The 12363-nt window shown below is 35.7% G+C and overlaps 1 protein-coding gene across 3 annotated transcripts in view; it reads right to left on the minus strand.

Moving 5' to 3' along the window:
• Positions 1–2324: 2324 nt before the first annotated feature.
• The window catches only part of cry3a (cryptochrome circadian regulator 3a), a 29157-nt gene continuing 19118 nt past the window's right edge, over positions 2325–12363 (minus strand). For 2 of the 3 annotated variants that reach the window (XM_053680338.1, XM_053680341.1), the window contains 4 exons: positions 11900–11992; positions 6417–6533; positions 5060–5206; positions 2325–4936 (listed from right to left, as the gene is read on the minus strand). In XM_053680338.1, coding sequence (XP_053536313.1) covers positions 4905–4936; positions 5060–5206; positions 6417–6533; positions 11900–11992 — 389 coding nt within the window. In that variant the 3' untranslated portion in view covers positions 2325–4904. The remainder of the gene's footprint in view (positions 4937–5059; positions 5207–6416; positions 6534–11899; positions 11993–12363) is intronic. The other variant, XM_053680339.1, reaches the window with a different exon arrangement.

Genomic DNA, 12363 nt, shown 5'->3' on the forward strand with positions numbered 1-12363 from the left:
CAAATTCAACAGATCTCAAACTGTTCGAGCATCTGTGGGATTTACTGGACAAAAAAGTCCAATCCATGGAGACCCCACCTCACAACCTACAGGACTTAAAGAATCTGCTGCTAACGTCTTGGTGCCAGATACCCCAACCCACCTTTAGAGGTCTTGTGGAGTCCATGCCTCAACAAGGGTCAGAGCTGTCAGAACTGTTATTAATAAGAACATAATAATAAGGGCATATTTTACATGTCTTAAGTGTGAATAACAAAACAGTTTGTTGATATAAGAAGCTCTGTTCCATGGACATATGTGTGTAATATCAAGATGTTCAGACAATCAACAATGTGTATTCTGTAGGTTGATCAACTACCTTTGTTTAATACTTATTATGACCTTATTATGAACCATAGTCAAAAATTTTGGCCTCTGCATCTGTGCAAAGTGAATGCAGGGACATGGTCATGTTGAAGACTGACTCGCAAAAAACTCAAGGAAATGAGTTTTTCTTTACACCTAAGCTGTTAGGATGTGTGTATTTGTCGATCAGCACCTACCCAGTGTGACAATTACTACAACTTTTAAGTCCTGTTAAAAATAAGAACATGTTGCATTTTTTAAATTTCTGTTTCACCACAAAAATGACTGCTAAATGGTGATAGACAATTAATAAAAACCTAACCATTAGCTGAATATATGAATCTTACATAAGTGTAATTAAATTGTACTATTAAATAAAGCCTCGCTGCATTGCATGTAAATATTTCACCTTGAAACTATATGAAAAGTGAAAATGTTCAGTAAAGTGTCTGTGGGTAAGGTGACCTATTGGTGGGCTGAATTTCAAGCTTAAAGGTGTTCCTAATCAGACAGGAAAAGTTGTGTGTGTTTGTGTGTATGTGCTCAATCTCATCTTCAGGCTGGGCTCAGTGAGCAAGCACTAATATGACCTGAATGTCCTTCAGTTCCACATAGAGCACTGTCTCCCCTCGCCTTGTTAAGAGGACAATGTTTGTTTTGTTTCACCAAGCTTAGAGAGTGGAGGTTGGGAGTGGGGGAGATGGACGAAAGCGACACTATGGCAACCAGCTTTGGCCCCTCACAAGTACGTTAACATACAAATCAGGGTCCTGGGCACGCACATAACTGAAGTCCTGGACCACCGTGTATTCAGGGGACAGGAAACTCAAGTGAGTTTCATTCTGATTCACAGATTGGTGATGCCAGCAGGAGGAGGAAAAAGGTGGGTTTTTTTTCCATTGCAATTGTTGTCAAACTTTTGTATTCAAGGCCTGTGGTGATTGAAACAAGGGTTGGTGAGGCGAGGTCAGGGAAAAAGCACAAGAGGCCCCATTTCTATCCTTTCGAGGGTGTAAACTCAGCCCATTCTCAATATCTGTGCCAAGCTAGTGCAAGAGAACAGAGATCTGTGGATGTGCTCATATTCACTTTCAATCAGGTTACCACTGTATGCTGTATACTGGTACATAGAACACAAAATGTACATATGTATATATCTGAAGATATATGCATGGCCAGTTCTAAAGCTTGTTTGTATTTTTGTTGGGTTTTTTCAATCCACTCTTTAGCAGTTGCTTATATTGCATGATTGGATTGCACTATTCTATCACTATTTCATATGTTTAATATTTCTACATCAATTGATCGAAGTAGAACCATCTATTATACATAATCTCCTCTGCAGGAAAACTGATTAGTGCTGCCTTGGAAAAATTGATGTTCATTATTTAAACATCAACAGCGCCCCCAACCGTCATCTGTTACTTAATGCAGCATTTAATTTCCTTTTAGTAAAAGGAGCATTTAACAACGCATCAAACGTCATTTTTGATAAACAACATATTTTTTTTTCTCATACAGGCAGTGAAGCAAACTAAGATTTAGGATCCTAGTGCACTTTCATTACATTCTGAAAAATACTGCACTCATCCTTTATCACCTTTTACGATTTTTATTCCAACAAAAAAATTTAAAATCCTAAAATTTGTAAGGGACATTGACATCTCACAGCCCCAGGATCCCCTGTTCAAATCTGAGCTTGGCTTACTCTCTGTAGGAGGTTTCACACGGTCTCTTTGTGTGGGTGGACTGAGTATATTAAACTGCCTCAAATGCGAATGGGTGTGTGAATGTGTGTGTTTATGGTGCCTTGCGGCCGGCTGGCATCCCATCCAGGGTGTATTTCTGCTGTGGGCCTAGCTTTCCCGAGATAGGCTCGGGATCCCCTTTGACCCTGACCTGGATAAAGTGGTTACTGAAGATAAGTGAGAAAGTTTAGTCACAATATATAATATATACATAAAAAATGATAATAATAATAATGGTTCAACACTTTACTTCTGTCTTCAACCTCATTTTTAAAGACTGGAGGATGGGTATAAAGTGTCAAATCAAACACATTTCACCGAAAGGAAATAAAATTAACAAAACAAATCCAAGTAGAGGAAAAAAGACTTCTCTTATTTCGCGGTGACAAATACAGATAACTACAACAGCACACAGGAATTAGAGTTAAAAAGCACTCTCAACATTCAAAAGTTACGCCAATCCTTACACATGGTAGTAACAGTCCTTCTTCTACACTAATCGCAGTACAGATGCAGCTACACCAATAGCAGTCAGAACAGCACAAACACAAATTCAGCAAATTATGCATCAATTACCATTGATTAATCACTGCACACACAGGTATAAGGTTTATGGTCTAATATTTACATTCTAGAGAAAGAACTCTTACTAGCACCTGGACTGGTGACACTGTAAACGTTTATGTAGATGTAACAGCTTTAAGACTGATGTTGGTCATTTGACCAGCAAAAAAAAAAAAAAAATATATATATATATATATATATATATATATATATATATATATAAATCAGTAGCAATTAGATACATAGATCAGTTAAGAGAAGCACAATGCCCAATTATGCACTTTGAGTGCTTTCAAAAATGATGCTTTAGGTATATAAATCATTTGCTCAAACGGAAAGTTTTGTTCTGTGATTTTGTACATAGAAGTTTTAGTGATTTCTACTCTTTAGGTATTTTGGTATGTGCAGAAAAAAAGCCTTTGGAAATAGCTGTAGTATATGTTGGGTTTTACATCTTTTGTGATATTAAAACATAAAAAGAAAAAAAAATCTCATCTCCCTTACAATAAATACTGCTGCTGAATTTGATGCTTCACATGTGTGATTTGATGGAACACAACTTACAGTGTAAAAAAAACAAAAAACAAACCAAACAAACTATCAGCAGGAGGAAAATAATCATGTTCACCTTTGGAATGCCTCCACACTTGTTCAAGCAGAGCAGATTTACAGTAATGAGAGAGGGGCAAAAAAAAGAAAGGGGGTAACAAAAGGGTGCTAATGCACAACTATAAAACTAGATGTATGTACAACATTAAAATCACGTATTTTACGCATCTGTATTATGATGAATAGCTGGTATGAGCATCTTCTCCAGTTACCCCCATTTTTTAACAGCATTTCGTTGTGCTTTAGGCATTTGATGGCTGTGAGGTCAGACCAGGAGGTCTAAATCATAAAAAATAAAATAAAATAAAACAAAACAGAATTTTTAAATAATTCTTAAGGAAAACTGACTTACAATGTTTGTTTATCTATAGACCACCGTGAAGCACTCTATAATGTGTTGATGCTCATTTAATCCTAAATAAAAGAAATGGGCACTTCTAATTAAATCAATATTACCATGAGAATCTAAAAACAAATTTATATTATTTACCATACTAGAGTCCAGGACTTTTTTTTCCCATAAATTAACAAAATGGCATTAATATAAGTATGGATTATCTTACAAATATGAAATACGGGATAATATGGCTTTAAAAATGAGAAAATTGTGACAAACTGATATTGTTCAATATACATGAGTGCAAAAGTTTGCATCCCTCATTTTATGGGTGAAAAAAAAAAATCTACCTCTGTTTACAGAACAGGACTTCTTCATGCTTTTTCATGCTATCCAACTGAATGCCTTTTATAATATAGCATTATAGTAACTAAGTTATCTTTACTAGGAAGTCCAAAAGTCTGCACCCCAATTACATGTTCTGATTTATTTTAATGTACCTCAATAAGCAGTCAACACATTTACTTTGTTCGGCCTTATTTATATCATGAAAATTTCAAACAGGCTCACAAATTTGTGAGTCAATAGTCAGCAGAATTAGGGGGGGAAAAGCCGTAAAACTGACCTTTACCTGAGCTGGTGAACAGTATGAAATTGAAAATGGAAATGGAAAAAATAGAGACACAAAATCATGACCAAAAAGTGGAAAAATATTCTTTAAAAAAATACTTTTTGTGAGTGATTAACAAAAATCATGAAAAAGTCCTTAGAGGCAAGCGGAATAACAGAAACAACAATAACACATTCACATCACATTCTGAAATGCCATTTTGAAATTCCTCACTATTAATAGCAAGACAATAAATGTTGCATTGTTGGTTTTATTATTTAAAAGTAAAGGTATGCAAACTTTTGCAATCAATTGTAGATAACACATGCGCTACTAAGACTCTCAGTAATGCATATAAATATTCAAATACACTGGCTGCTGCAAAGATCTGATGCCTTTTATATTTTTCTTGATATAAAAGGTTTCCAAATTTACAAAATACTATAGTGACAGTAGCAGTTTTTTTTCCTGGAAAAAATAGTATTTACCTGCATTAAATGACAAAAATATTGCCAACAAAAAAATAAATATATAATTGTGTTGAAAGAGAAAGGACCAGTTTCATTCACCTTCTTTATAATTGATCATTCAGGCTATTAATTCTAAACCATATGGCCCAGCAATCCAATTCCCAATTCCTTCAAAAACAAATAAAAAGTCTTCATATTAAAACCAGTGCTTGCTTCTATGGTCACTTTAGTTTGATATGTCCAGCTAGCTCTTCTGAAAAACAAATGGCAAACAATCCAGCTGTTAAAGACATGTCACATAGATGTGGCTCATTATGACTATGAGATTAGCTGATGTTAAATTCTTATTAGCTGATGTTATTATCATTTACCATACCAGGTTGGTTGCCATGCACAGTAGTGGTCTCTGCTATTTGTCGCTGTAGCTTGTGAGAGGTGGTGAGTGTGTCATCTCCTTCAGTGTCTCGTTCCGATTCTCGTTCCCTTTTACATGTGGCACGTCCTGCTATGTGAAGGACACGTCCTGAAACAGAAAAGAGAAGAAGGTCACTGATGAAAACAGAGTAAACAGAGAAGTAGGTATGTTACTGGATCAAAATAAGTTACATTGCTTTGTTATAAAACAGGAACAGTTTTGGTTCGAAGGTCTGATTGGCTGAGCTGTGTTTGAAGCTGTAAAATCCTCACTGTATGCACACCTGTAACCACATCACAATAACTGAATTCTGTATTAATGCAGCAAGCATCTTTGCCTGTTTTTTTTTGCTTACCAAAAAAGCTTACTGTTAACAGCCTATATTGCATAGTTAAAGAATTGTTTATTGTGAATATCATTATGAATAAATTAATTATTAAATTCTTATTAAAAATTTAGTTATTTTAAAAAAAAAACCCTATGAATTCTTTTTTTTTAACATGGGATTTTATTGGATCGTTTTTATCACAGGTAAGGTTTTTGGTTTTTTTTTAAACAATGATAAAATCACTAAAACACCTTCTTGTGGCTTATTACTTTATTTTAGACTTTGATGTTACCGTTTTACCCTGTTTTGTTGCTATTTATTGTTTGGTAGTTAACAGTTAAATAGTTTTTGTAATCTTCAGCCAGTACACTATCATGCTGGTCCTATTACCTTTGTAGTATGTAGTGCACTGTCCACTGAATCTATTGTATTGGTACTACACTTTATGTAATCCTTTTGAGCATGCATTTGGTGCCAACAGCATGAATCCATGGACCCAGCATGGACCCAACCCTGCTGGTGGAGGTGGTATAATGGTATGGGGAATGTTTTCTTAGCACACTTTCGGCCTGTTAATCAGCACATGAATGCAACAGCCTATTTGAATATTGTTGCTGACCATGTGCATGACTTGATGTCCACAATTTATCCATCTTATAATGGCTACATCCAGCATGATGATAATGCACCATGTGGGATATGGCAGAACAGGAGAATCGTAGCATGAAAGTGCACCTGAAAAATCTGTAGGATTTACATAATGCAATCATGTCAACATGGACCAGAGTTTCAAACATATTGTGGAAATCATTCCATGAAGAATTGAGGCTGTTTTGATAGCAAAGGGAGGCCCCTACCCAGTATTAGTGTAGTGTTCCTAATAAAGTGCTCAATGAGAATATTGTCCCATTATGATACCATTTACTTTGGATCATATGATAATCATGACAAGCCATCTCAAACTGAAACAATTCATAGTTTCAGTCTCACCTAGCCTTTGTTGCTGCTGCATTCTGCTTACTCCCTGGTGCTCCTCACTGTCAAAGTTCAGCAGAATACTTCCACTCCAGTTACCACTGGCAACAGAGCTGCCTGACATGGCCGGTGCTATCACAGTGCAAGTTACATAAAGGTAAGTACTTAGAATTGAAAGAAAACAACTGATAAGCATTGCTTCTCTTGTATTAGACTTCTTTTTCCACAAAGTCATATACATTTTGCAAGAGCAGATCACACCTTTAATTGATAATGATAATGATCATGATAATGATGAATGGGCAGTGATTGTGGAACTGTAAAGGGAAGAAAGATATTTTGGGGGAAATTAGGAACAGGACATAGGTGACAATTCAGGAATGACCTTTCTCTCAAATTTCAGTTATTAGATAAATATTTTGAGTGACCACTTCTTCAAATAGTACAGGGGTGACTGTGAAATTCTAAATGAAGAGAACTCCTAGCATGGGCTGGAGTTCTGGGTAACTTCTTCTTTATGCTTCTTATTTTTTTTCAAGCCAAACGAAGTTGTATCTTGTGGGCCTTTTTAAGTTCCAGAATCTACATCTATATGTAAACTGTGTTATTCTTGGAACAACAGGGCCCTAAGACCATTTGATAGTGTAGGGTATAAAGGGATCCAGTGGTAAGCTTTAAAAGGAAGTTCATTCAGGCTAGGTCAGATGGTCTTGGCTTTCGCCCTTCCATGTTCGAAGAATGCAAGGAATGACAGCTATAATTTTCTCTATCCATCTAAATGTACTTCACCTTCACCTGTGAAAGTAGAAGGAACTTCTCTGAAGGGTAACAGGTAGTGACATGCACAGTGATAGGCACAGTAGCAAAATACTACTTGAAATTCTTATTAATAGTTTTCCAATTAAACCAGGCATACTTCATTTTGATATTAAAATGTGTGTGGTGACACCATACTATATTTTATAAGTCCAGTAAGCATTGGATCAATCCTTAATTTATTAATGGTGCATGTCCAATAGGCCTCATTAATCATGAGGTAATGTAATAGTTACTAACTCGCTAAAACAGCTTCTCAGATATAACGGATATAAAGTCTACACACCCCTGTTAAACTGGCAGGATTTTGTGATGTAAAGAAAACAGAAGAAAAATCATGATAGAACCGTTTCTACCTTTATTGTGAAATTGCAACCTATAAATCAAGGTGAAAAACTTTATTTAAAAAAAACAAAAAAAATTTAGGGAAAAAAAATGAAACAATAATCTGGCTGCATAAGTGTGCATACTCATAAACTAATGCCTAGTTGAAGCACCTTTAGATTTCATCATGCCATTCAATATTTTTGGGTAAGAGTCAATCAGTTTGGCACAACTTGACTTAGCAATATTTTGCCAGTCCTCCTTGCAAATGCAATCTATCTCAAACTGGCTGGACATCTCTTCAGGTCACTCCATAGATTTTCTCTTTAATTTAGATTTGGACTTCCAAAACCTTGATCCTGTTTTGGTGAAGCCATTCCTTTGTTGATCTGGAAGTGTGCATCAGGTTGTTGTGTTTTAGCAAAAGCAGTTCTTTTGGTGATGTTCTTTTTTTGTACCAAACATACCTTTATTATTCTATCTTTTGGAATTGTTGTCATCACACCATTGCCACATGGCTTGGGGTGATTTAGTTGGGCTGTTTTTTGGGAGACAGGGTTTCCGTCTCACCACCCTACTCCATAGCCCAGACATGTGAAGAATACGAGAAATTGTTATCAAATGTAGAGATTAACCAGTACTTGTCAGATATTTCTGCAGCTCCTTTAAGTAAATTTTGGTCCCGTCCCTTTATCAATATTAAAGGTACGTTCTGTTCTTGATAATGACTCTGTGGTGCTCCATTTTCTCAGGTTTTTAATGATGGCCTTCACAGTATTCCATGGCACATTTAATGTTTTGGAAATTTTTTGTACCCTCTCCTGATCGATTCCTTTCAAAAGTGAGACCCTATACAAACTTTGTAATCTTTTCGCAGACCATGGCTTTACCAGTCAGATGAACCCAAGAAGATGCCAAGATTTGGAGTTATTTGGAGTTAATCAAAATAATTTCATGTGTTTATGATTATCCCCAGTTATAAAAGGGTGTGCACACTTATGCAACCAGGTTATTGTAACTTTTTTTTTTTTTTTTCCCCTAAAATGTTTCTGATTGTTTTTCATTCACTTTACATACATTGTAATTTCACATGGAGGGTGGGAGATGTTCTGACATGCTTTATCTTGGTTTAATTTTTCATTCAATCACAAAAACGTGCCATTGTAACAGCGGTGTGTAGACTTTTAATATCCACTGTAGGTAGCTAATTAAGCACTGCATAGTAGAGTTGGGGTACTCGATCCTGGACACGGAATTGAGTTCAATTATGAACGAACCCTGACTTGTCACGTACTCAGGTAAATTTGTACTAGAACTTGACACGGACTGACGTTTTGGACTCGAGTCCGTGTCATGTGTAACAGGAAAAGAGAGATAAAAAATAAATAACATAAAATTAAGATAAGAAATTAATGAAGGTCTCCCAGCCTGACCAGGGGGCTTTCTGTGTGCACACACTTGAAACCCACGCACAGAAAGCTGCCTCATCGTGCGAGTACTGAACTGAGTTCTCTTTAGCAGCTTATTATGCTTGGACGATAAAATGAATACACACACGTCAAAATGCAGGTCTGAAAGAGTATTCATGTAAAGTCAGTTATGTGTTAAGTGAATTTAAACAGTTGCGGAAAAAATCTGAGGTGTGTCAATACAGCATACTGGATCTGTGCATTAGGTCTTAAAGTCACAGCAGTCTAATAAACCTGCTGCTGTCTGTGTCATTAATGTTAAACAACAAAAGACAAAGAGAAAAATTACTCACGCACTCATTTGACTGAATAACTTCAGTAAATTTAACAGGAATCACTGTATGTGTCATACAGTGAAGTCTATTTTATTTTACATTTCATTGCTTTATTCAGTTTCTGTAGTATTTCTTACTTGAATACTACCGATAGACCTACCTGAGAAAACGTATTGTTATTGTGAAATAAGATTTTAGTCATACTGCCCACCACTAAACATTAGCATTTGGTGATTCCAGTCTTGAATTTCACGTAAAATGTGAAATGTACTTCTTAATTTAGTAAATATCATAAACCCTGCTGATAGGGATTTTTATTTTTATTTTAGGAATTAAAATGAAAAAAAAAAAAAAGTTATGAGAACAGAGCTGTGTTCAGAAATGATATGTTTGTCATTCATAGACAGATTAAAAGCAGTAATAAAGCATGAAGCTTGTTGTTATTGACATGCTGTGAAATGCAACTCTACTCTCTCTCACTCTCTCTCTCTCTCTCTCTCTCTCTCTCTCTCTCAGCCTATATAACTGTGGGCGAGAGGTATCAAATAATTGAAATGTTCTAAATGAATGAAACAACAAAAAAAAACTAAATAAATGAAACTCGAACTGTAGCACACAATATAGTGTGATACAATAACAAAGCAGTTATAAACTGTTAAAAAAATAACATGCACTTGTAATATAATAAAAGTTCTACATATACCTCTAAATCCCTTTTTTCTTTGAAACCATTTTTGGATAGGAAACTAGTTGAGGTGCTGATGACATGAAAAAAATATTAATTGGAAATGGCAGGATGTAATAGTGGTATTTTTTTTTAATTACATTTATATTGCAATTGGTTTGTGAAGGTTAAGATATTAATTTAATAACTCAGTGGTGAGTTTACAATTGCAATTTCAAATCTTTCTTTAAATTTAATTACTTTCTGGACTTGGCCATTAAGGACTCGGACTTGAGTCCAACTTGGCCCCTTTTGGACATGGACTCGATTGGTTAAGGACTTGGTCTCGACTCAAACTGGGAACATTCACCATGCATACTGTATCTCACAAAGCATTTATTTCATCATGATATATATAGTAAAACCTCAAATGACTGCATTTACCAGAACCACTTAAATTCCACAGACTTCCATTTCAATACAAAAGCTCTAAAAGGAATAAAAGCACTGGTGGACATTTAAAGAAAGACAATGCTATATTATGTATAGTTATCCCACTCAAATTTGTGGTATAAGAAAACCACAAGAGACTACAGACTGCCCTTCAGTGGCCAAACACATGATGACTCTGTAGACTGCCCTATAGTGGTCAAACTCGGTCAGGTCTCTTTCTTAAAATCAACTGATACAGTTGTATGCAAAAGTTTAGGCACACTAAAGTGAAGAAAAATCAATAAATCACCACAACAGCTGCAATTATTAATGCATGGTTACTTTATATTTGATTACCTTAAAAATAGAAAAAAATAATTCAGTAATTATGGCATGTATTGAAGTGTGGATATTCCTCCAGTTGTAAAGTCTCAGAACTTTATTTACTCTTTAGGACTTAATTTATGCATTAAGGCAGGTCAAGAATTGTCATTAATAATAACAATTATAAATTATTTTCAAACCTTGTGCTAACACTGAACAACCATGTGTTCTTCTAAGCAGCTGACTGAGGATCTGAATATGATGCTAATTGCTGCCTACAATGCAGGGAAAGGCTATAAAAAGATATCAAAGCACTTCCAGCTCACATTTTCCACTGTCCAAGATGTCATGAAGAAATGGCAGTTGAGGGATACTGTAGAACACAAGAAAACTTCAGAAATAACTGCCTTTTCTGCTGGGAAGAAATACAAAACAAACCCCCATATGAAGCTGACACAGGAATGGTGGTGCTCCACTAATGTGATGTGCATGGAAGAGTCACATCTAGATAAGCCAGAGACATTCTGGAAACAAGTGCTGTGGACTGAAGAGGTAAAAATGGAACTACTTGGCCACAATCACCAAGTGTATGTTGGAGAAAAAAACAAGCAGCTTTTGATTAAAAGAACACCTTGCCAATTATGAAGAATGGGGTGGTTTCTACAACAGCACAATTATTCAAAACACACCTCAAAACATAACATGAACTACATCAAGAAACTTTTGAAGGACCTCACAGTCCCATTGAAAATATGTAGATAGATCATAAACATGCTGTGCATGCAAGACGGCCCAAAAATGTCTCAGAACTAGAAGCCTTCTGCAAGGACGAGTGAGTGAAAATGTGTTAAACAATAATATAAAGAATTCCTAGCCGGCTACAAAAAGTATCTGCAAGCTGTGATATCTGCCAAAGCGGGTGTTTCAAGTACTGCCTTGGTAGGCTGTCCAAATGTTTGCACATGCCACAATTACTATTTTAAAATTTTCTATTTTTTAAGTCCATCAAATATAAAATAACTGAATTAATATTTGCAGAAAAATTAATTTAAAAAAAATAGTTTTCCTGCAGAGGTTGTGTAATTTAACTCTTCAGTAGTAGAAGCATTTAAGAGTAGATGGGAATCACCATGGAACCAATCAGCACATTATGTAGAGGGAACTTCAAGGAAAATAATGAACGTTGACTGTCACCTGGTGTGTTGTTCCCAGACTGCTGTTCTCCTGGAGAGTAGGCCATCCCGTTCCCGTTCCCGTTGTGCGTAGATGGCACTGAGGCCAGAAGTCCTGCAATGAAGAACAGATGTCAAGCTGCCCATTATTAAAATCAAAGGCAATAATAATAAACATTATTAAATGTTGATTTCCAATTTTTGCCATTTTATCAAAACCAAACTGTCCAGACCAAATCTTTTAGGCTTATAAGCCTCTCTCTCTCACACAGGAAATATTTTAAATGACAAAGGCCATCACTAGTTCAGTGATACAGTATGTTATATTGCGTTGATGAATCAAAAAGATATATCAGGACTGTTCAATACAAAGATATTAAAATGTTTAATCTGCAGGAGTATACAAATTCTATTTAAGTTTAGGTAGGCTACTGCATACACACAGACATCAAGTTTGCCAAATCATGAAGTAGACGTTGTGGAACA

This window comes from Ictalurus punctatus, chromosome 5 (genome assembly GCF_001660625.3).
Source record: "Ictalurus punctatus breed USDA103 chromosome 5, Coco_2.0, whole genome shotgun sequence".
In the NCBI taxonomy this organism is placed as follows: Eukaryota; Metazoa; Chordata; class Actinopteri; order Siluriformes; family Ictaluridae; genus Ictalurus; species Ictalurus punctatus.